This window comes from Rhinolophus hipposideros (assembly GCF_964194185.1).
Source record: "Rhinolophus hipposideros genome assembly, chromosome: 25".
Classification (NCBI taxonomy): Eukaryota; Metazoa; Chordata; class Mammalia; order Chiroptera; family Rhinolophidae; genus Rhinolophus; species Rhinolophus hipposideros.
The window spans coordinates 22,327,860-22,353,714 of NC_138071.1; the positions used below are offsets into that span (position 1 = coordinate 22,327,860).

Genomic DNA, 25,855 nt, shown 5'->3' on the forward strand with positions numbered 1-25,855 from the left:
TTTCTGGAACACCTACTATGTGTCAGGCATTAAGGGAAAAATCTACCCCATTTCCTCTTATGGCCACAGATAATGTGGGTTCCCCTTTTGAAACCTTCTCTCAACTCCGACGTGACACTTTTTGCCTGTGGTGGATGCATGTGGTGGATGTCTGTGGTATTAACATGCCCTGAAGCAAAGGAGGAAGTTTTCATAATGTGAAGAGAATAAGAACAAAAAGAACAGGGAAATGTGACAGGAAAATAGTGAGGCGATGGACACCAGGAAACAGGTCAGCAACTGCCCAGTTCTCGTTATTCTACTGTCCAAATCGGCAGTGTCTTTTTTATACGTGTTATTACACCTTTCTTACTCTGTAGACCTAGCCACAAGCAGCCGCGGAGTGACAAGATGTGAAAGGTGCACGGTGCAAGTTTCTAATAGAATCCCTGCCGAGAACATGAGCTGTACACCATCACGAAGCACAGTTTCCTCCCTAGGTAAACAGTGTAGTCATAAATAAGGGTAATTGGGAATTCTGGCAAGGCGGAGAAGAAAGGCAGACGGTGATATTAAAAAAGAACCCTGGTTTCCCCGAGTGATACCTGTTGAACCAGCCCCTGTGCCCGCCTGCAGCCCCATCGTGCCCTCGGTGTTTCGTGTTTCAGGTTCGTCCTTCCCGGCTGGAGAGCAGAGCCAGCCTCCAGCTGGCCTGGAGAGGTGAGAATGACTACCCTGGCATGAGAGGGGAAAACTGAGCAACATCAAGGCAGTAGCGAAGGGATTATCGCCAGTGGCCTGCTGAATTCTAAACAAGAAACACACTCTGAAGCCGAGAATCTCAGTTAATAATAACTTCTTTACTGGTAAGCTTTGAGTCCTCCTTTCTCTGTTGGTGACTTTCATTGGCCCCTGGGGGAGGCGAATCTCTGACAGGTGAGCAGCAGCCGTTGCATGCCACGAGCTCTATTTTATCTCCTGTGCAATGATTTGGGTAGGAGGAGACAGGGAAGGGCAAAAGCATTGCGTGGTGTGCGCACCTACAGAAACATGGAGCACGGGAAGACTTGTAGCTGCAAACATACTTTCACGTCCCCCCAGTTAGTCTTCATTTGGGTTAACCTTCTCCTGAGTTCAGGCTGGAAATGGGAAAGGGGTGAGAGAGAAGTGGGTGGAGGGATTGGTGAAGAGAGAGAAAATGGAAAGGGCGACAGGCAGTGGGTAACCGGAGACTATCAAGAGAAGGGAAATTAAATTTGTTTCAGTCAAGATCAAACTCACCCTTAGGGCCTCTCTCTCTTTGGGCCCATGTTTATCATGTAACGAATTCCTGAGTGTCCCCAGAGGACTTCAGGGGCTAATGTATATATCATTTTCCTTTTCCATGGACTGCCTTTCACGTGGTTTCTCCCAGAGAGTGATATGGGTGACTTTTTTTTACTTCGAAGAGTTTTTATCCTTCCCAGGAGGACCTCTCTGAGAAAGAAATTGAATAATGTATGTTAAAGATGTCCAAACAGTAAGTAAACAAATTTTACAAATAAGATATTGGGGGGGGGGGCAATGTAATTACCACTTTCCAGGGATACGTATCTGCTTCTATGTGTTGCTGGTCTTTCTAGCTTTTCTTTTGTCAGTTTGAAAATTTGTCCAATTCCTTAAAAGCTTTAACAGCTAATACTTAGGGGTGGGTAGGCATGGGGGGTTGTGGGGTGCCTGAATTATGGTAGGCGTGTCTGGCAAAGATCTAAGGTGTGTCTCTATTTGGGAGATGAGCTCCAAACAAGATATGTTAGAGGCTAAGGATAATTATTATATCCAGGTGATGCTGAATTCTGATTAACTCCCTCTTAGCCCCTGGGTGGGTGGGGAATGGAAGAGAGGAGAGCATGAGGTTTCTCAATGGTAGGTGTAAACGAGTAAAAATAATTTCTTTCTGATTATGAGCTTGTTCCCGAATTGGCTAGTGGGTAATTTTTAAAGCCTACGCTAAATTAAAGGAATCCACTGTCTCGCTGGTATTTTATAGCACACGGGTGCAGGGAGACTGGGGGGCATAGCCAGGAGAGTTCTAAACAAAATTGGATTTAATTGCTCAAAGACTTACTGGCACTTTCTTTCATCAGAGTGGAGATAAGGATAAGCTGAGATCTTACAGTAACGTGGTACTTAAGGGAGAAAACTAACGGTGTGTCTCCATGTAGCCGTCAGAGGGCTGAGGGGAGGAAAGGCAGGCTAGAGTTGTGGGACCTGCCAGCTTGCCTCCTCTCCTCCTTCCTTCCGTCCCCAGCTCCATTGTGTTCCCTTCTGACTGGCCTCCTGGCCTGTGTGGGGAAGCTAGTGGGCTGAGATGGATGATAATAGTATTGACAAAGAGCTAAAGCAGAAATTAAACTTTTCCTGGTGTGAAGAGGAGAGTGAGAACACGGGGCAGAAGGAAGCGCAAGAGACCGGGGAGGCCCCGAGCCAAAGCCCAGAGGAGCCTGAAGTTCAGGAGTCGGAGGCAAAGTTTGCTCCTCCCAGAACACCCCTTCGTCACAGACGTGAACTCTCCACATCTCAGGAGAAAGACAAAGTGGGTCCAGATGCTGTTTGGGGAAGTCCGGAGTCAGAGTGTCCCAAATGTCCCAAAACACCAGACCAGCCAGATGACAGAAGCAAGCCGCCATGCTGTGAGAGTCCCTTCACTCCCAAAGTAAGTAAGTTGGGGGTGGGGGAAGAGGGCCCCAGGTGCCTTCAGCTCAGCTGGTAGAGAAAGAGAACTCAGTCAGTTATGGGGATATGACAGTTTTGCCTCCCAGGCTGTATTATTGGTGAAATTATTGGTGAAAAGGAAGAAGAGTTTCAAGGTACCAGAAAACAGAATCAAATGTCTTGCCAGCTGTCTGCTCAAAACCACGGGTGCCGGCAACTGTTTGATGGAGGCCACCAATAAATCTTGGGTGGGGAAGAAGTTCCTAGTTCAGGAATATTGGGACTGGAAGGAATGTGGAGACCTAGTGCCCAACCCATGTACTCTACATATGAGAAAACCAAGATCTCGAGAGAAACGGGCTTCTCGCTCAGCCAAGGGCAGACACAAGACTAGAAACCCGGTGTTTTGGTCTCAGTCTATTCTCTTTTCATTTTGCCAACTGGCTCAATTTTTATGTGATTATTTACCAAGATTTCCTACTGTCCGAATGCTCACATTCACTGTATCTCTTTGCTGCTGCGGGTCCCAGGAGGACGTCGTCCCCCTCCTCGGCCTTGTGCAGTTCAGGCTCTTCTATTACATGTGAGAAAAGAGGTATTGATGGTTCTGCATAAGCTGTGGACTGCAAATGAGTAAAGGTCCCGAACGGTTGGCATATTCCTTTATTCCCGTGACGAATGGTGTCCTGTCACATCTTGCACTGTATCCAAGCCAGGGCTGGGGCAACGACCTCTGACAAGCGCTGCCATGTGTTGAGCCTTAGGACTGGTGTTAGCTCTGCTTCCTGCTGGCTCAGCTTGAGGGCTTACGATCCGCAGAGTAACATCTGTGCTTCTGAGGGCAGCACGTCACTGGCAGCCGGTTGCTTTCGTACCTGCTGAGTACGGGCACCCCATCCACCTGGAAATACGAAGCTTCTCGTCTGAATTGTAGACAGACTACTTTACTTTGCTCATGTGTCCATCTGTGGGGTTTCAATAATCCCAGTACCAACCAATCAATCATCCACTGATCTTTCTGAGAACCCACTGTGGGCCAGGGGCATTAGACACCATCTGGGACAGAGGAGATATGCCTACAGACACATGATAGGTGCTTCGAGAGTGGGCCGAGTTCTCTGGGCAGACTGCTTCTCAGTGAGGTGATTAGGAAAGAAAAACGGTGACAGAAGCGCATATGAAGGTCCATGAAAGTTGGTGTGGTTTTGACATGTGGAAGTGAGGCGGAAAATGGGCTGAGCGGATGAAAACATGACATGGTAAAAGTACGTTTCATCCATTTGCTTCAAACTGATCTGTTACTAGGCCCTCTGCTGTCACACCCATTTGCTCCCTTCAAAGAGTGCTCACAAAATAATGGTAAACACACAACTGAAACAACAAAGTTCGGATCAGGTAGGCTAGAGGGGTGGCATTGCACGATGAGAAAGAATTAGGAATGAAGTCTCAAGATATCAGAGAAACCTTTCCAAAGAAAGTGATGTTTGAGAGATGTCTTAAAGAATGAGTAGGAGTTCGTTCGGCAGGCAGGGAGTGAGAACTCGAGGGTAAGGGAACATCATCTACCAAGTTATGAAGGGGAAAGATGAACCCAGGTCTGTGCATGAGAGAGGGCAGGCGGGGAGGCTAGAATGAAGGCAGGAGCTAGACCAGGCTTTTCCCTGAAAATGCTGAGAGCCATTAAATAATTTTGAGCAGAGAGAGGCATTTTGGAAAAATCGCGGCCTTCATATGAAGGATGGAATGGAGCAGGAGAGCTCCTGGAGACAGGGCGGTATTCACAACACATCTGTCAAGAAAGAAGAAGTGCCTGAACTAGGACAGTGGTGGACAGGGGAAAAAATGAGAGATGTTTTGGAATTGGCAGCTGACTTGATGGAGGAGTTGAGGGGAAAAAGAGAGATCTAGAGAGCAATCAGGCTTCTTGATTGTTTGAGTGGATGATATCTTCAATCAAGACAGGTAACACTCAAGGAGGTACAGGCTGCACAAAAGCAGAGATGTCATGTAAATAATTGGATAAATGGGTCTGGAGGGCAGGAGACAATCTAAGCTGGAGATCTATGTATGGATGTCATCAGCATGTAGGAAGTTATTGAAGCCTTGATAGGTATGGTAAGGTCACGTAGCCTGAGTGCCAGAGTAAGGAGAGAAATGGTTCGACTTAGGAACCTTGGAGAATGCCAAGATCTGAGAGACAGGCCGAGAACAGCGTTTGGGAGGGAAACTGGAAAGGCAACAGGGAAAGTATGTGCTTTATGAAGAGTGTAGTTTGGATCGGGGTCAGAGGAGAGAGGCCAGGGCAGTAACAACAGGAGATGTTACTCCCAAGACAGGGATGGGGTGCCTTGGAAAGGAATGTTGGTTTAGTTCACCTTGCCCAAGGGAATAGGACCAGAAATCGTGTGAAATGACTTTAGCTCACCATTAGGACTTCCTAGCAGAACAGATGTAGAGGTAGGAAGAGCTTCCTTAGGAGGAAGTAAGGTCCTTGCGGCCAAATGTCCACTTGCTAAGGATTCCAGCATCAGGGGACTGGTTGTACCAAATGAGCCTCTGCCGTTTTCCCAGCCCTGAAACACTGTGAAGCTGTGCCTTAGTGTGAGGGTGCCGCCTTCTCTTCAGAGGGCAAGGAACTATTCCCCACATTTCCTTTCTCTCTTAATCTGTAATAGAGTTGTTACTTATGGAATTAGCTGTATTCTCTGGCGCATGCTTATACTCTCAACCTGGTCGTCTTTCCAGAAATTTTCAATCTGCTTTACTTTCATAAATTTCCTTCCATAAATCATGTCCCAACTATATTCTTGTAGGTGTCAAAGGGGCTACTCATAATTTTGCCATTCTGGCAATAAAATCTATATTCCTATAACTAATGTCCTTCCCTATATGATAAGTGGAGCTCATAGAATCTATCAGTCTTCATATTTCCAGACTAGAAATCCTGATATTGTCTGTCCTGATACAAATACTTCTGCTTCCTGTTATCTGAAAATTTTGTAGGTCCTTTCTGTTGTCTTGTGTGGCAACCAAAACTGTGTATAGCATCCCAGGTGTGGAAGTGATAGATGCATTTTCCTTTCCATCTGATGATCAGAATCACAAAAAAACCCATTTCTCAGGGAATGGTTTACTATAATTCTGAATTTTTTTCCTGGATCCCATTGGACAGCTGAGAAATACGATCTAGTTGTACTTCTTTTGAACCAATTCTCGGCCCTATAAAAAACTTATAGGAAGATTGTGAGTTTATCATTGATGGCTTTCTCTGACAGTAGCCCCAGTGTTGCCCATCCTTTGAACTCTAAGACATATGGGAAACCCCTGTAAAAACTCTCAACTCTGGCAATGACATCCGTTTCTTCATTTTAAAAAAAACACGTTAGGTTACTGTGTGTATGCGCGAGCTTCCTTCATTTCTGTTTGTGTCAATCATTTGGTGGGTATTTATGGTAAGTTCAATATTCACCCTTTGTAGCCTCACATTCTTTAATTACAGTACCGGGTACGGAATCATGCTATGCTCTACCTTCTGCTTCTACACTGAACGGTCGTGGGCAGAGACTATCAGAACAGTAGGATTCTTTCAGGAAGAGCCGCACAGTACACTGCTTATCAGGTGGTGTTATACCGTGGCCCACAGCTACGGCTGCCCCCTTGAAACCTGTGATGCAGTATTCCCTCAGCCCCTGACATTTAGGCTCTGGTGGCTTTCTGCTGTCCCTCAGAATTCATTGTCTTGGATCTCTCCCCTCTGCTTTTTGGTTTAGTTGTGGTTAGGTGTGAGGCGTGTGGTCTCTTTCTGGAACTCACGTGGAGTGGTAAGTCCTGCACATTTTCCTTTTTATTGGAATGCTAGTTACAGCCCCTGCAGAGACTTGAGTCTTCAGGGCTTAGAGGATGGCTTTTCAGGTTTTTTTTTTTTTTTTTTTTTTACTTTACTTCATGTAGCTACTTTCATTTGGTGCTACATTTTAAATGGAGTTGGAAATGGCTTCTTCCACGTTTAGTCTATGAAACCTTTCCCTTACAAAGTGATGATTTCTGAAACGTCATCAACGATCTGCTAATGGACGGCTCGCTCCTTAAGAAGTGGAATTCACCTCTGCCCCCGTCAGCATCATGCTCAGTATCCCCTGCTCAGTAGGCACCAAACACGCATTTTGATGAATAATCGAGGGGGAGCTGAAGTATACACTCTGAAAACATAAGGACTGGGACCTCTAGAGCCATTTTCCTTGGTCTGAGCTCAAATATTATGTTTAAAATGTTGGAGGGAGGAACAGAGCTGGTGGTTTTCACAGGTGGCTGTCTGAATTGCCCAGGGGACGAGGGTGGAGTATAACAAAAGCACAGATCCCAGTACTGGGCCCATGAATCAGAATATCTAGAGGTTCACTGGGAATCTGTGTTTTTCACAAGAGGACTAGTTATGAAGCAACTAGTGTGCATTGGGGGAGATAACCATGAAGGCCCCTTTCAGCAATAACATTCTTTGGTGCAAATATTAACTCCCTAACTGACGTGGAACTTTTTTAGTAATCCCATTCTGTTTTGCCTTTTGTCATCCTCATTCAGGGTCTGCTGAGCCAGTCAGTTATTTCTTCTGCAGGAAGGCACCCCTGCCGAGGCTCAAAGCACTTTAGACTCACACCCGTTTCCTTCAGGGACGAAATGACCTCATCAGCTCTGGTTAACATTAATCCCTTCACCCCAGAGTCCTATAGAAAACAATTCCTTCAATCCAGTGGCAAGAGGAAAAGCCGAGGAGATCTGTAAGTGTGCTTTTGCCTGTGACTTCTGAGAACCGATCTCACTCTGGTTAAGAGGAAGGGAGAACAAGAACACTGCATGCCCTTGATACATGTTTGCATAGTCCTTCCTTCCTAAATGTCAGTGTCGGCTTTAACTTGCTGTCCGAGGAATTCTAGCATCTTTCCATTCTGAAGAGTCCCATAGGTACCTCCTGTGTGCAAGAACAGGACAGTAAGCAGGAGACCTCTGCCTTCCATGAGGAAGTTGAATGGCCTATGATTGCCTCCAAGGGGACTGCTCTGGTTAACAGAAGGCTAGCAGTTGGGGAAGGTGTAGTTCACACTTTGAAGAGTACATATTGCTTTTGAGTCCAGCTTGTCCGACTCGTGATGAGAGGTATGGGGCAAGGATTTGAACTTCTCTGCAGGTGATGGAAGACTGCTGAAGAGAAAAAGACTGGGCTGCTTTCAGAAGTGCTGAAACTGGAAAGCCAAAGCGCTCTATTGTGTGTATCACTCCAGGACGTCACTATGTCTCTCCAAGGCTTCTTTGTTATGGAATCGAAGGGCACTGAAATGGGCCTGTCATTTGTGCTCATGTGTACTCAGCAAAATAAATGCACAGCTAACAAGCTGAAGTTTCAGAGCACTTCATGTGTCACAGTGTTTCTTTTAGAATCAGTGACTATTTATTAAATAACACTATCTACCAGATCTTAAGGAAACAGGACTTTGGCACAAGTAAATGGTCCACTTTTGTTAACAAGAATGCCATTGGTTTTAGCAGTTTAGGATTATTTGTAAGCCTTCAGAATTCATGGTTTCACTTCTCACTGAAACTTGCGGGAATAGTTTGAATTCCGGGCAATGAAAGTGGTAACCCTTTACTAACGTCACTTAGTGCTTCTGAGAGGGTATTTTTCTTCCCTATTTATTATGTTGTTGTTTTATAAAGTTTAGAATGTAATACGAAATTTAAATCACCAACGTCAAGCATCGGTTTATTTCCATGAGTGTAATGTCCTCCGTTTGCCGTTATTACGCTGTACTTCTTCAGAAGAACAAAAATCTATAGCTTAGCTGACCTAGAAACTAAAATCTTGCTTGAAGATCCAGAATGCAAGTGCGCATGCCAAACAGGACGTCGGTGAGACTCCCCTTACTGTAAAGTAACCCGCGACATCTTACCCAGGGTCAGAGCTCCTTCTGCTCGACTTACAGTCTGCCTGTGAACCTAACACACACAAAGCCAGGTGCTGGGGGTGGGGGGAGCTGGAAGGGGAATGTCGCGAGGTGGCAGGGAAGGTCACTGACAGCTGCACCTGCTCCGTGAGCTCTTTTGCCTCCAGTTCTCAGCATAGGTCGTTCTGTTTGCCTAAAACCCCCGCTCCTTTCCCTTAGCTGGTTCCTATTCATTCTTGGAATCCTAGCTTACGTATCCTCTCTTTTGGGAAAGACTTTTTCTCTTGAAACAATCAATTGGCTTCTGTGTATGGTGCCCCTTGATATCTTGTGCTTATTCTCAGCTAGGTTCTTACATTGACATTTTCTGTTTATCCCTGTCTTCCACTATACATGGACGAGGGGAAGGAATTGTCTTACATACTCTTACAGCCCCAGAACGTAGCATAGTACCAGGCTCAATGAATGTTAATCATACATTCATATCACTTTATTTTTTTTGTTTAAGTGAGGAGGCTGGTCCAGGTGAAGGCAAGGTGGAACAAGGGCTGCCTGCCAAGGTGAGTGTAGTTCTTTGGCCCAGCTGTCAGAATGGTCATTTCACCCTACTGCCCCTCTCTTCCTCCCTCACCCCTGCCCTTCTTCACCTCCCTTCCCATCTTCCCTCCTTCTCTCCTCTCTTCCCTCCACCTCACCCCCAATGCATTGTAGCAAATGTCTTTTGCAGCTGAATTTACTTGGACTGTCATCAGGGTCTGTATTCTTAGTTGTTACTTTACTAGACAGTGCCTGATATGTATATTGCTGAATCATTACCTTGGAGTATTTTTAAATTAAAGGCTATTGCTTCTATCTTGGATCCAGGGGGAAATTTTATAGTCATGGGGTATAAAAGTGAAGGAAAAAAATCAAGATATCTAAGGTCCCCAAGTAGAAGGACAGGACAGAGAAAAATAGCATGAAGTCAGTGGTTTATATGTAAAATTTTAGCTCTTAAATATGTCAACATCTATTGATTTTTTAATAATGTTTATCATCATTGATCTAATATTCCTCATTTGATAATCCAAGAAAACAACACTGTAAATATTATCACTGGAAATGTTTATTGCAGCCTTAGCTGTAATAGCAAAAAACAAAAGAGGGGGAAGTACTAATTGTCCAATAATAAATGGCAAAGTAAATTATAAGTTAAAATCAGGGAAATATTACATTGCCATTAAGATGTTTAGAATATCATGAAAACATACCTATGTTCAATGTTCGGCGGACAAAGCGGAGGGGTGGAGGTTGGGGAGTGATGGGGCTGGGAAGCAGGCTTATTTGGTGTCCGAAATGAGGATGGGAAGGTCATGAGCAAACACCTGGTTGGAGGTCTTGAGACATCTGGTCAGAAGTTTGGGATCCTCGTAGGAAATAATGAGGTGTGTGTGACTCCACGGTGTCATTTTGCAAAGAACAATTCTTACTATTAGAGGAGATGAGTAGAGGGCTGGCAGCAACAGCGAATACAGATGTGGAAGAAACAGAGCCTGAGATTGGCTAAGGGCAATGGAAATGACAGGTCTTGATGATGAAAACTGATGGCTACTGGACGTCAGAAATGAAGAACTAGTAAGAGTCAAGATTTTTAAAACTCCAAATTAGATGGAAAAGTTCTTGCTGGTGGAGACACTGGGAAAATGTTGACTTTGTGGAGATAAATCAGTTTGGATGGAGATTCATATAAATTTATGGAGATTTGGGTCATCATAGCCACTATTTACTGAGAGTTTACTGTGTGCTCAGCATTGTACTAAGTTTCTCTCTCTCCCTCTCTCTCTCTCTCTCTCTCTCTCTCTCTCTCTCTCTCTCTCTCTCTCTCTCTCTCTCTCACTTTCTCATGTAATATTTAAAAGAACCCCGAGGAGTAGTTATTAAGATCCTCATCTTACAGAGAGAAAACTGATTAGAAGTTCAGCGATTTGCCTGGGGTTATTTACTAGCAGGGCAATGAATGATGTTGCTACTTGACCAGCAGCTGGAGTGGTTATTTCCAACCACATAATCTGACTAATCCATTTGACAGTTATGTTCTCCAGATTAAGATTTTTGAGAAGGCAAATTGAACACAAGTGTGTTTCTTCCACTTGAGATAACAGCATAGGCATCCAGAGTGAGAGACACGTAGACATGTGTCAAAGGGAGGTGTTTTTCTGTTTGTTTGTGTACATGTGCTTCTCTCAGATCCCCGCCACTCCTTCAGCTGAGAACAGCAGCTCTGGCTGTGAGTAGATGTGTCCCCTCTCGGAACATACAGAGAAGCATAGTATGGCCAGACAGAGGAAATGATATAGAAAAGATGTAATATAGGAAAGAGAAATGTCAGTACAGAGTTGTGTGGAAGGTCATAAAGAATACAGAGAAGGTCATCAGCAGTTGGGGAGGTTCTTGCTACTGTGAATATTGATACAGACAGAATCCAGTGGATTTGCCTCAGAAGTCTTTTAGAAAACTTAGTTAAATTCAGGAATATAATATGCCTTCGTTGTATTGCTCACAACATGTTAGGAAGGATCATTTTAACTTTTTACTAAAATATTTCAGAGATGCATTCTACGAGAAAGCAACATGACTTCCCGCTATGAAAAAGAATTCGTGGAGTTAGAAAAAATTGGGGTTGGGGAATTTGGGACAGTCTACAAGTGCATTAAGAGGCTGGATGGATGTGTTTATGCAATAAAACGCTCCATGAAACCATTTGCAGAATTATCAACTGAGTGAGTACCTTTGAAATGTACTTGAAGTACAAACTTGGTTTTGGAAAGCTTTTTCTTGTCAAAATATTTTAAGTCATAGCACTGATGTCATTAAAAACATACCATTTACTGCTTTTTAAAATCATCTTACCCCCTCTATTCTATGTTGTCTCATATTCATAATTTTTCTGAGTTTTCCATATCAGACGTAAGTTATTTTCTAAAATATTCCATGATCATTTTGGATCATTTGGGGAGTGTATGGTTTTTGTGGCTCTTACTACTGATCTTACTGCTTTTTTTTTATTTTTTATAAATAGATTTATGGAATGACCTTCTGGTGCCTGTTTAGTTCATCAGAAATACTGCCAAGTAGGAAGTTATTGCTAACTCACTGGTTTATCTCTGCTTTGTATTAATAATGAATTCAATAGTCAAGTTTCAAAGACTTGAAGCAGGGAAAAATTTACAGAAATGTAAATTTCATCCCCAGACGTAACTGTGCTTTCTTTTCACAAGGAAAACAAACATTTTCAGATTCAGCCAATGCTTTCTTGTGAACTATGGGGATATAATACTTACGCTGAATCTGCAATTGCAGACTTTGGAATTCTTCGTTTTTATGCTGAAACTCAAGTCACCGAATACTGTAATTTGCTTTCCTTGTGTTGGATTCCCTATTCTACAATGATGTCTCTCTCTGAGGCTGTCCCTGTGACTACATCGTATTGGCAGAGTTCAATAGTGACTCTGTCTCCCCTTCATAGACAAGGTAGAGGACCCATCTCCATATCCAGTCAAATCCATGGCAGCCTTCTTGTTAAGCCCATCATGTTTTTGGATTATGATACAGTGAATTTAAGATCCAAAGCAGGTCTGCTGCTGAGACTCCTCTTTACTTAAGCCGTGTTTAATCAAGGAAACCACAGCCGTGGGTCCCAAGATAACCAAGATTCTGCTTGTCGGTCTACGATTACCAGCCTGGCTTTGGGCGAGTCATTGAACTTTCTAAAGCCTTCATCCTTGCCACTGTCCCCTACTGAGTAGTGATGAAAATTGAGATGAAATAGTAAGCAAGCAATGAGCATTCCATGTGTGTTCTGCCATTGTGAAGAGTGCTTCATAGCTTGTATTTGAAAAACATTTGTATCTATATTGATTGATTTTTCCAAATGCTTTTCTGTCTCTTAGGAATTCGGCTTTGCTTGAAGTTTATGCTCATGCGGTGCTTGGCCATCACCCCCACGTGGTACGTTACTACTCTGCGTGGGTGGAAGATGACCGCATGATCATTCAGAATGAATACTGCAATGGTAAGTGTGGGGGCTAATATCCCCGGAGAGGGAGATGGACCTGTAAGTCTTCAGAAAAGAATCTTTGCCTCTTCCTAGTAGTTTATGCCAGGAATGGCAGAGTCATACCTAAAAAGTCTGCACTACAGTTTTGCTTGGAGGCAGAGAGCTGGAGAAAATGAGGACTTGAAAAGTGATTTCATGATTATGCCATGGTGCATTTCCTTCAAAGCTGATGTGTAGCTGATACATAGAAGTATCACTTCCTTCACACTTAACACTAGAGAGAGAACTTTTACTCTAGTGGTTTGAATCGTAAATCATCCTTTTACCATTTGCTGGGTATTCTAAAAGATGCAAGCCACGGTGTCTACCACTTTGGGGGGAGGGGTGGTAAATTTAGACAGCCAACCTTTGATTAGTTTTCAAGTGGATTCTTCAGTTTGGGAGTTGTTCATGCTTTTTGTTGCTTCTTACCTTTGAACTTCAGTGTTCTCACCAGAGTAGGGGCATGGGTGCGGGTTGACGTAACAGCAGGTATGTGTTGTCATTCTTAGAAATATTTTTCATTGGCATGTTTGGTGGTAAAGTAGAAAAATGCTACCAAATTGACTAGAAGCTTGCCATGATTTCAAGAGTAGCAATCCATATTCTGGCAGGGTAATACTGGATAATGGCGTCCCTCTTCTCCCAACACCCCTCTCCCCCATATAGACCCGCTCAGAGTTTCCTTTCTTTAATAGTACAATCTATCTTTGGGTAAATTTAGTATCCACCAGATAGCTCTGAGTATGTGTGTCCAGCTTGGCTTTTGAGGACAGAGATCAGTGATAAAGCTTCATTCATCATTGTGTAAATTAAGTATACAATACTGTGTCTCCCCCCAAAAAAAACCTAACCGAAAAATAAGCCCCAGCATGATTTTTCAGGATGACTTCCCCTGAACATAAGCCCTAATGTGTCTTTTGGAGCCAAACCTTAATATAAGACCCGGTCTTATTTTCAGGGAAACACGGTAGGTAAGTAAATGACATTATGAAATGCTAGAAACATAGAAAATGGTACACATATCCTGAAAAATAATGATTTGGCATTTCCCTTGTTTCCTTATAGCTTGATTTCTTTGTCGCCTTACCTGTAAACTTTGGGTTTTTCCTCTAATAAACTCACCCTAAATCCCTTTTTCTAATGTCTCTTTGGGATAAAGAATGGACCCTTTCCTTATACTTGTGATTAAAAGGTTGAGAGTTTTCTTAATCCTCTTCTCTTCCTAATTTTCTCTTATCATAACCTGAGATTCCCTATTCCTTTCCTCCCCCTCTCTCTCTAAAGAACATTGGTTTCATTTCCATGACTTTTAGCTACTAACAAAGATAATGTCCATTAACAATCACTACTCAATATAGCAAAACAAAACTGGGTTGGGGCAACGTAAAGATTTCAGACTTTCAAAAAGAATAAGATGGAGTGATTGTTTCTATTACAAATCGTCTTCCAATTCTTTTCAACATATCTGAATACCTTCTACAGGCTTAACACTGTATTAAGCTCTAGGATGAGATAAGGGAAGTCCTTATCTTCAAGAAGCTTTATTCCACTTGCTCTGTTACAGCGAATGCACAAGAGACAATTAGGTGCAAAGCCAGAGGGGACAACTATGGATAAAAAGTGTTCAGAGGAGAGGGATGTGAGCAAGAGGCAGCATGGTGTGGAGAACGGGTTTAAAACCCAGCTCTGCTTCATACTGTTGGTGTGATTGCTGGGCTGTCACTTAATCTCCCGCAGTAGAGAGAGTAATGTTTACGTAGGGGAGGAGTTTGAGAAGCAGCAACCATCCATGTCAGATGCCAGTACGGTGTCAATAGCTGACCCAGAGTAAGAACTCGGAGTAGTCCGAGAAAATCTCACAAAGGACGTAAGACTTGAAGGAGACCCCGTAGAAAGATCACTGGAGTTCAGAGAAGAAAAGGGAACACATCTAGTTAGGGGAACAGCCTGCAGGCAGAGGGCACGATGGTATTGGGAAAGGGTCTGGCTTAGAAGACCGTAAGGAGACTAACAGGACTTATTTCCAGAGTAGGAAATAAGACAGCAGGGGAAAGTGGGGGAAGACTAGAGAGGCCTCGAAAGCCAGGCAGTGGATTTTGAGGTTCTCTTCTTAGAGAAGTAATAGATTATGGGGAACCCCTGTTTACTCATCGTGGTGGTGTACTAACTTCACCAATTAAAATATCACTTCGATTTATGAAAACGTAATTCGCGTACATCGAACCTTTCAAATGTGGACTGATCATGGAAAATAAAGCATTCCCTTGTATCTTGTCTTGTTTGTAGTTATGGATACTCCATGTTGAGACTGTCCCCTGGGCTCTAAAGGATAAGTCCAAGGTATTTGTAAGGTAGCAGAGTAGCCACTGCCTCGTTCCTTCTCCTCACTTCCCTGCTGTATCCACTACCGCTCCCTCTTTCTCATCTCTTCCTCCTCATGCCCTGTCTCCCCACACCCACCCTTACCCCTGTACCCCCAGCCTGTCATAGCAATTAGGCTGAAACATACACAGTTATGGTTTTAACTCAGATTATAAATTAGATGACTTAGATCACTTGGAGTATAGCTACTAGAGACAAGCAGTCATTTGATTTCCTGTTGTCCCTCCTGAGCACTGAACCAATGAAATGTCCCCTCCTCCTCCCCCACCCTTGCCAAGATTCTCGACAAGGCACCTCTGGGTCAGCCTCAGAAATCTGAAGGTTGATTCCGCAACCACCAGGATTCTCTCTGATTCACGACTGGACGATTAATCGCTCCCTACAGGCAGTATTTTCTTGTGACGTCTTCTGTCACTAAAGTTTACAGAGCATGCTCCTCTAGAAGGGTAGGCCTCACACATGTCGGAGTGATATGATATCCAGATGTCAGTGTCCTCTGTAAAACACCAGGAACACTGGTTATATTTTCCACCAAATAAGGAATACTTTCCCAGCAGAAAACTATGCTAGTGTTGTTGTAGGCCACAACACGAAATCAAGATTTATGTGACTACAAATGTACTCACAATATATTCTGTTGAATTGCTGGGATGCTTTTTACATTTTTTTGTTAGAAGGCATTTGCTGTTGATTGCCATTCATTTGTTTGGGTATCTGTTAGGGCTCATGAGCAGACAGGGAAACAGATAGATTTAAAAATATTTTTTTTCCTGCCAAGTGGGGTGAGTACCTTTATTTTATCCAAAGGAAAGAATTCAGCGACTCATCTCATGAAGATGGTGTGAGAAGAGCAAGCTGCCCAGAAGGTGGTTGTTTCCTCTTAGGGCACAGTGCTGGCAGGTGCAGAGGCCAGGTGGCGCCTTGGGTTACGGAGTTCAGGCTCCAGCGTAGTTGGGGGAGATGAGCAGGGATGAAGTTTACAGTTCATCCAGTATTGCTATGTTTATAAAACACAGACTTCCTCATTAATACTGTTTAGTAAAAAACAGTTAGTTAAAAAAAAAAAAAGAATAGTTAGTTATGCTCTTCTATAAGAGGTGGACCAACAGCTTTAGCTGTAGCAAAAGAAGAATATTCGAATTCCTTTTTATGAATGGGTACTTTTCAGTAACTTCTACTGAAAATGAATTATCACTTGGCTAACTTTAATATTACCTACAGAGCTTCTAAGTAATTAAAAGTGCTGCTCGCACTGGTCTAGTTACTCTTACTACGTACCTGTAGCTCTTCAGGGGATTAGAAATATTTCTGCTTATAATCTAAAAGAACACACTACAGGGTTCTTAAGTTCCCCCAGGATGCATCTTTCTTTCCATGCCTACTACAGGGTCTTTGACTCAGTCTTTCTCTTCCCTCTGTTGCCGGGATAGATATTTAGTTCAGAAAATATGTATTATGTGCCAGACCTTGGGAAAGTGAAGCTAAGACTCAGGCAGCAAGGCTAGTGGGGAAACACGCGTGCTAGTGGACCTGGGGGGTCTGGATGCAGCCTTCCTCCTCATCACAACTCTGAACCTCATCTGCAAACTTAGCCTTGAGGTGACTTCATTTTTAACAAGCTCCAACACGCTCTTTCTTATTCTTCCTTTCTAATTAATGGCATCTGTAGTACCCTCTTTTCTAAGAAAGTTCCCAGAAGAAAAATGGTAACTTTAGTCTTCTTTGTGTTTCTGAAAGGGGCTGCTGCATTCTTTTCCTTTCTGAACTTCATTATGTTAACATGACAGATCAATCTTTCAGTTCGATTTTACCTGGGATCCTTTTAAATAGGGATTTCCTAAAAAGTACTGTTACCATCTGAGATCCTCTTGTTCTGGTATGTACTTGAAGGGTGGAACTATGGGGCTTTATAATTGCCAGGGAGACACAGGACTCTATACTTTTGACTGAAAAGGCGGCCAGTGAATGCTAATTCACGAAACAAAGGGTTCAGAATCATTCCAATACCTTAGTGCGCGGGATCCAAGGTCAGGTAGTGAAATGAGCCCAGGCCTTATTTATTATTGACAACAATGATGTATTGGAAGTACAGTTGATGTACGAAGAGTGTGGCACAAATAGGATTTAGGTCTATATTGATATTTTATACTTTCCTTGGGTCAGCAATCATTACGTGCTCTTATTTCAGGATATATTTTTAATGGAAGTAAACGAGTAGTCAATTACATTAAAATTACTACTGCCTTATAATTACTCATCACAGCCATAGTAGCTAAGTGATTAGGGCACATTGGCTTTCTGGTTAATAACTAGGTCAAACTTTAAAAATGTTAGTTAGTTAGAGCATACTCAAGGCAGTAAGGCCACATGTTGGCTACCTGGGATATGGCATTTCCTTTTCCTCTTTAAAAGCCCTGTAATTCTTCTTTCTAAGCTGCCTGTGGTATAGACAGGGAAAGATATTATTATGTTTTGCACAGACACTGACGTAATCGAGACTCGCTGGACTGTGGTCATCCACAAGGAATTATTGAATATTGACTCTGCTTTCATCTGTAAGATTCATACCTTTCCCCTCGTTCTGTGGGGCTCCTCTCATTCTCTCCTAGGTGGGAGCTTGCAGGCTGTTATATCGGAAAACACAAAGTCTGGCCGTCATTTCGAAGAGCCAAGACTCAAGGACATCCTTCTGCAGGTTTCCCTCGGGCTGAAGTACATCCACCTCTCGGGCATGGCACACCTCGACATCAAACCCAGTCAGTGAGCTCCCCGCTGCTCCTTGGGCCAGACTGAGTCCTTTCCCCTTGTCAGAACTTGTGTCTGTGTGTCTGTCACGTGTCAAAGGTGCTGTCTGCTGAAAGAGTTCCTTTCTTTCATTGGTGTCCTCTTTAAAAATTTCAGTTAAACATCTTTGATCATTTCCTCCCGAGGCCCAGGGGACACAAAAAGGAAAGCCTGTCCCAGATAGTATGAAAAGAAATATTTAGTTTACTACATTGATAAGTGACAGCAGTATAGCTGCATTCTGCCTGGGTTTACAGTTAGTGCTGTACTCTCCTTCACACTGATTGAAGTGAGAAGAGATGCATGCCTTTGGCATTCATTAAGTGAAACGCAAGGAAATGTTACTATACACTGTTGGGGGGTTTGTTTTTGTTTGTTTGCTTGTTTCTTTGTTTTGAGGTTGATGGGGTTATGTTTTAGCTCAGTTTCACAGGTTTATAAATCACTGAGCTGTCCATAAGTAGTGTGAGAGATTCCAGGGAAGAAAAGAAACTTTGTAGTCTTGTTCCATGCAGGCAGAAGAGGAAGAAAGGAGCGTGGTCGTAATGTCAAATACGAAAAAGAATCTTTGGGGTAAAAAAATCTTAGGAATGACTACTTACATCAATTCTGTATTTTTGCAGGTAACATCTTCATTTGTCACAAGATGCAAAGTGACTTTCCTGAAGTCGCAGAAGAGATGGAAAATGAAGCGGATTGGTTTCTCTCTGTTAATGTGATATACAAAATTGGTGAGTCTGCCTTATACCCTGACCTGTATACTATTATCCTATAAAATTTACACTGATGACTCCATTCCAGTTTTGAGAAAGACATGCTTTAAAGAGCTCTATTTCTTTTTTACTGTTTTAGGTGACTTGGGTCTTGCGACATCAATAAACAAACCCAAAGTGGAAGAGGGAGATATTCACTTCCTGGCTAAAGAGATTTTGCAAGAGGTACAGATTAGGGAAACGGAGGCTATTTTATAATCCATTGAACCTTTTGACTCTCAAATGAAAGTTCACAGTGCAGGAAATGAAAAGTATTTATTTATCATTTAAATTTATATTAATCCTTTTCCTATTTAGAGTGGAGACTGAAGATAGGAGAGAAACTTTTCCAAAACAAGCATGAGGAAAGCTGGCTCAATCATGGGTTAATTAATACCTGTACTCCTCTTTGTAAAGGTCCCATTTCTAGTATTTCTTAGAGTTTCTAAAGTCGTGATGGCCTTGTAGGAAGGTAGCCTTAATTAGTCCCATCTTTATCATGTGACTATCCTTTTGATAGCACACCAGCTCTGGTCCTTGAAATGACCTTTAGTTACTGCCCACCTTCTAGGATGTCTGTGGAGCCAGGCCTGACACAGCAGTGTTCATCAGATGGATTTGTGCTCTATCCTCCATATTCTCTAGAAGTAAATCTCTAAGCAGGGGGGACTGTGACCTTGCCCATGTGTCTGTTTTAGCTCACGTGCACTCACGTGAAACTTTGCTGCCAGTTGTATTTTAGTCTAGACTCACTTCACACGGCAAACTAATTGGCCTTCCTGTCCTCTGTGTTGAAGGATTATCGGCATCTCCCCAAAGCAGACATATTTGCTTTGGGATTAACCATTGCAATGGCGGCCGGAGCAAAGTCATTACCCAGCAATGGGGCCATGTGGCATCACATCCGGGAGGGTAACCTTCCCCACTTTCCTCAGGAGCTCTCAGAAGAACTTTACAGTCTACTCAAGGTGATACCTTTTATGAAATGAAAAGAAGATGGAAATGTCTGTTTAAAGAAAAAAATGTAATGGCAAGTAGGTGGGGAAAGGGAAATGGAGATGTTGGTAGTGCCACGGGCAGAAGGAGAAAGGAATCATGACTAGGAAGCCCACAAGGGACCCAGGACAGAGTGAGAGCTCCTCAAGGAAATGTAGAGAGTATCATAAAGACCTTTTATGTTACACTTGCAAGATCCCGTTACATTTTTTCATTTGCCCTTCTGAACAACCCTGTGCGTGAGGTGGACAGTTGAGGAAACCAAGGCTCAGAGCGATTCCTTGACTTGTATTTCACCTTTGATAATTGATTGACTCCAAAATCAAACCTGGTTTTTTTGCTCCTCTTTCAGGGCTTTAACTGTTATCAATAGGAACAGTGATGATATTACTAAAAAATTGAATTTTGAGTGGATAAAGGAAAGTATAAGCTAATTTATCGATCAGTGACTGACAATAGCACCAATCATTTTAGCAATTGGAAGACAGGTAATGTGAATTCAGGAACCAGTGATATCTGATTATGTGTAGGGACAAGGAAAGGAAGGTATTGCATTGTAACAAAGAAAGGTACAAATCTACACTGTCAAGAAGCTTAGAATTATACTAAGAAAACAAAATGTATATGTAAGACTAACTATAGGGCCTAAGGAACAGGATTAGTTAGGATCCCTAAAATAGCTACTTTCTTAGAGATTAAATTTGAGTTTCACAATTTACTGGAAAACTTCAAATTTAGTTACAGACTTGTCCTTCTTCCTCACTTCTGCTTTCCTAAAAGAAAGAGGCGAACTGTTCCTCACAGTGGTTTCTGTTCATCGTGTAATCACCTATGTGTGAATTACTCTTCGATTTCGCAGCTACTAGTTAAGTACCTCAATGCTGGCCCTGTGTTAGCTAACACATATATGTCAATTCACTTAATTCACACCACCATCCAAAGGTGAATATTGCCATTCCAGATAATCAGAAAAGGGAACCGGATTTCAGCAACTTGAAGTGACTTGATCAAGGCTATGTAGTGAACGGTAGAGCTGGCTCTGAACATCATTCCCCAAATGGAAGGTTCAGTGTTTTCTTCATTATAGGACTGCTAATTGTTGTATGTAACTAGGTATTTTCTACTGTATTCAAGTCACTGTAGGCCTTTGCTACCTGAATATAAATGCTGTGGGAATAGTGTCGTGGTGGGGTAGGCTTAATTAATTTCAAGTGAAAAAGGAGCACGTCATGGTAGAAAGTAAGCTGAACTAGGAGGTGGGGAACCTGAGTTTTAGTCTCTTTTGATTTCAGGACCTCAGTCTCTTACTGTATAAAATGAAGGCATTAGACTATTAATTATTTAACTAGTTCTAAAACGTGCTTCCTAAAGCCAAGTCAAAGGGATGGGTGACTGACGCTACCAGACAAGGCTGACATTCCTGTCTCCCGAGGAGCGACGTTTTCGTGTTTCTTCCCTGTGCACAAAGGGGAAGCAGAATTTCACAGAGTCCGCCAGCAGAAGCTGGGTTAGAGTTAGCTTGCAGGAAGAGGTTTCCCCAACAGTGAAGTGTCTGTTTCCTCCCTTTTGGTCCCTACATCACCAGAATATGATCCACCCTGACCCAGGGGAGAGACCTTCTGCCACTGTTCTGGCCAGAAGCCAAGTTCTCCGTCCCTCCCTGGGGAAAACAGAAGAGCTCCAGCAGCAGCTTCTCTTGGAAAGGATGAAGACAGCTGCACTGGAAAGGTAGATCTTGGCATGCTGGAGTCGAAAAAGAATCTATTTGTGTACTGCTCACAGTGACATGACTGGTCTGGTGTGTCTTTTGTAGGGATTTGAGTGGAAGCCAGCATTATAATATACAGGGCTGCCCATAGAGAGAGTGGCAGCATGAGACCCTTTGTAGCACGGGGCTAGAGGCTCTGTGACTAGATTGCTTGAAAATTGTGTAAATTCAGGTAATTGTGAAAATTCAGGTAATGCAAAGGAAAGCAGAGTGGAGTACCAGGACATGCAACTGGTAAAGGCAATTTAGTAGGATTCTGAGTGACAGCAGGTGCTCGAGTAACTAGTGGGTGATCACCCAAAGCGAGATAACCATCGCTAAGGTGGGAAGAGATCTATTTTAGAAATCCTTTAAATTTCAGGGGCAGACAGATACTGAGGAAGAAATATTTTTTCCAAGCCAAAGGAAACAGTCCGATCACTTATTCATGTACACTTGTATTCATGTATGTATTATTTTATTAATCTATTCCTTCATGAAACAAATGGGACTTACTTAATTAGATGAGGTTGGGTTGGTATCAATTAAAGGTCAGACAGGTGTGAGCAAAGTTCTGAAGGCATTTTAAAGTGACTTTTACATATACTGTGCACTGTTGAAAATATAAAAGAAGGAGATGAAAAAGAGTCCTTGTCTAAATAAGCTTAGAAGTCCAACTTCTTTTGGATACACAATCCATCTTAGAATATTTAACTTGAAAAGTCCCCAAAATGATTTCTTGGCCATGAGTTGTGGACATTGTTGTAAGCTTTTAGTCAGGTAATTCTTCCTAATAAGCAACTTAATATTTTTTTGCTCTAGTTTTCGATCCCATTTTTCCAGCTAATAAACAAAATACAAACACATAGGTATACACATGTTGTTAACACGAATGGAAGTATTTCTTAAGGTGTGGTGTGTACATGCTGTGAAGCCAGCTACGGAGGCACAGATGACTCCTCAGCCATTACCTGTTACAAGCGCCTGTCATAGAAATGCGGCAGATGATGCCTTCTTGCAGTTGTTTACATCAGCAGTTGGCAAGCTTTTCCATAAAGAGCTAGATAGTAAATATTTTACACTTTGTGGACCATGGGATCTTTGCTGCAATGAGTCCATTCTGCTGTAGTAATGTGTTAGCAGCCATACACAGTCTATAAATGAATGGCTATGGCTAGGTTTTCCAATAAGACTTTATTTACAAAAACAGATGGCTGGCTAGATTTGACCTAGGGGCGGTGCTTCACGGGCCACTGTAACTTTCATACACAGCCTGTACGGTTGTTCCCTTATACACGTATAGTTTTTTATTTTTATTTTTTTATACTTTTAATTTTAAGGGCCAATAAGTAGGATTTAAGAAACTGAACCTGCCATGTTTGGGGGCATGTGTGTGCCAGGCATTTTTTTAAGACAATCATAGGACTGAATTTTCTATTTTGTGCATAGCCCTACGCTTGTTTCGATAAATACTGAAAAAAAAAATCTGTTAGTTTTGATCATAAATATTATCTCTGATTTAGGATCAAGTAACACGTGTCTTTCCTCTTTCATTGCCAGGGAACTGAGAGCAGCCCAATAGGCCCAGTCCCCCCAGGAAGGCTACAGTGAGCCTGGGGTCTCTGGGACCCCCACAGGATCAGGAGTCATCAAACACCTGGTGGGAGGAAAGAGTGTAAAGTCTTCAAGCTTCATTCACCTGTGGGATGTCTTCCCCTTAAGAACTCATTTCACATCAATCCACATTTTACCTTATAACTTCCAGAAATAGATTTTGACTACGTCAAACTTCCTCTTGTAAATGGAAAGATTAAGCAACTTGAATGCCCAAAGATTTCAAAAGCTACTCCTAATTTAGCATTTACAGCCAAAACCCTAAAGCTATTAAGGCCGCCTATCAGCAGTCCCAGATGCAATAATCAGTAGCCATTTCTCTTCTCTACCATTAAATTCCTAGCACTGCCTATCAGTAGATTACTTCTCACACTCTTTGTGCACAACGGGAAAGCACGGGCTTCTGAACTGAAAGAAGAGAAGGAGACAGCCCTCGATGCAACATACGGCCTAAGAGGTTGCTCTAGCTAATTACCTATGAAGGATCCCAGTGACTCCTGCACATAAAAAGGTATACAATTTTGTTTTGAGTTGAGGTAACAGCTTACAAGAAAATGCGCCTGGATTTCAACATTTCCCAGGTTATATGATGGTATTCCTAAAAGAATTCTCAGCAACTTTGAGTAGTTTTTATACCGTATTCTCTGAATGGAGATAATCCCTTCCTCTGATGTTGTATTTATTAAATAGAAATGACTTCACCATTATGTGAGGGGGCTAGAAATAAGACTATACATAACTTGAAATTTCTAAACTGGCTATTAACTTACAGAACAAAAACACTGGTAGCGGGTGTGAGGGAAATTTGATGTGGTTGTTCTTCAATCTATTTGCCTTGACCCTCTTGTAACTGTTATGTGTGGTTTTAATTTTCTGTCACCAAATTTCTCCTTGATTTTATCAGAATATGCCTTTGTTTCCAGTGATTTTGTCTTTTTCTCTGTATATATTTTGAAAGGAATAGAATATTTGTAAATAAAGGTTTTTATCTTGTTCACAGCCAAATATGGGTGAAACACTCTTCTTTGTAATACAGAACTGACATAGAATGAGAAATTTATGCTGGAAGCCATTTCATGATAGATAGGTGAGAGAATTTGGTAAGCTAGTACTAACAGGTCTTGGCTTCAAGGTCCAGTTTCACAGGCCCAAGAGCAAGTAATGGCCAGACTAGGATATAAAATAATGGTCATAAAGGCATTCGATAACTTCTACTTCTGTCATATTAATGAAAGGTGTGTCTATTTTCAATGTGCACAGTGCTTTTTGCTTTTTTTTTTTTAACACCCTTTTCTGTACTCCCCACCCCAAAGTATTTGTGAATACAAAGAAACAGGGAGGGATTAGTAGTATAAGAAAGAAAGAATTTTAAGGCCAAATGATTGAATATGGATGAACAGATGAAAGTGATCAGGGAGAAATTTTAAAGATGATTCCAAAGTTCAAGTCTAGGAGAATCTTGGTACCATTAAAACAAAGATCTTAGATAGAGGAAATTGTCTTTGAAGGAAAGGATGAATTCAGTTTTTCACTTGACTCAACAGCTCAAGTGGAAGTAGGATTTTTTTTTTAAAAGATTTTATTGGGGAAGGGGAACAGGATTTTATTGGGGAACAGTGTGTACTTCCAGGACTTTTTTCCAAGTCAAGTTGTCCTTTCAGTCTTAGTTGTGGAGGGCGCAGCTCAGCTCCAGGTCCAGTTGCCATTGCTAGTTGCAGGAGGCACAGCCCACCATCCCTTGCGGGATTTGAACCGGCAACCTTGTGGTTGACAGGATGTGCTCCAACCAACTGAACCATCCGGGACCTCAGTGGCAGCTCAGCTCAAGGTGCCGTGTTCAACCTTAGTTGCAGAGGGCACTGCCTAGCATCCCTTGAGGGACTCGAGGAATCAAACTGGCAACCTTGTGGTTGAGAGCCCACTGGCCCATGTAGGAATCGAACGGCAGCCTTCAGAGTTAGGAGCACGGAGCTCTAACCACCTTAGCCACCGGGCCGGCCTGGAAGTAGGATTTTTAAATAGGAAATCATCGAAGGGAACTGGCAGTAGTAACATAGTGGGTGGAGTGTGGGATGATTGATTCCTGTACAAGGCCAAGTGTTCCGTTATAACATGGTGACAATGGGAAAACAACAAAATGGAATAAACATTGCTAAGAGAGTCACTTAAAATAGAGTCAGGAGGCTATCAAGGAAGTAGGGCCCATGTATACCCCAAATAAACTTTTAATTTGTTTTACAGCCTCAAATCTTTACTAGTTAACAATGGCATTTCAGGAACTGAACATGGTGAAGATGGAAGTAAAATGGAGCTAAGCATCTAGAAATATTCTGTGAATGAAACGGGCTATGCAATAAACCTGACAAGCTCAGGGGGGCCACATGGCAGGCCTGATATGCTCAGTGACCAAAAGTAACCACCCAGGATGGTCTGATCACAAATTCCTAACTGAGCAGGTCATAACTGGTGGTCACATCCCAGGTCCACAGCTTCCTTAGCAAAGGTCAATATTTCCGTTAAGTGAGCCCTCTCAACTCTTCTTTTGTATACATTTGAAATGTCAGGAATTTCCTTTTCCTCAAAGGCACAAGCTCCAGCACCAGAGCACAAGACCATTAGAGCATAGGGCCGCAGAACCCCTCACTGTCATCTTGTTGCCTGCATACCATCTCTATGAGCTTTGAATGTTAATTATTAACTATCCTGTCCCACTAATGTAAAAGAAGTGTGTTTCCCCATTTTGTCTTTTATCCAGTCCTAGAGATTGCACCCCCTCCATGCTTTCTCCCGCCTCCTTAATCTCCCACCCATGGATTTCATGCACCTTCATTACGTCTCCTCCTTTGATTCTAATGTATAAAATAAGCTGCAAAACTGCCCTTCTCCAGAGCAT

At 42.5% G+C, this 25,855-nt stretch overlaps 1 protein-coding gene across 2 annotated transcripts; it reads left to right on the forward strand.

Moving 5' to 3' along the window:
- Window positions 1-343: 343 nt before the first annotated feature.
- Window positions 344-23,964, forward strand: WEE2 (WEE2 oocyte meiosis inhibiting kinase; the record flags this gene model as incomplete). 2 transcript variants are annotated; one of them, XM_081038174.1, is made up of 14 exons in its annotated part: window positions 344-479; window positions 648-845; window positions 1,394-1,498; window positions 2,391-2,674; window positions 7,252-7,448; window positions 9,118-9,169; window positions 11,196-11,368; window positions 12,539-12,660; window positions 17,679-17,825; window positions 18,477-18,584; window positions 18,706-18,791; window positions 19,403-19,573; window positions 21,187-21,329; window positions 22,909-23,964. In XM_081038174.1, the coding sequence occupies 10 exons, from the start codon at window positions 7,348-7,350 to the stop codon at window positions 22,928-22,930; spliced, it is 1,125 nt and encodes a 374-aa protein (XP_080894300.1). In that variant the 3' UTR covers window positions 22,931-23,964. The 2 variants fall into 2 exon arrangements, with proteins under 2 accessions (XP_080894300.1, XP_080894299.1); XM_081038173.1 differs by lacking the exons at window positions 344-479; window positions 648-845; window positions 1,394-1,498 and having other exon boundaries at window positions 2,330-2,674.
- Between the last annotated feature and the right edge of the window lie 1,891 nt (window positions 23,965-25,855).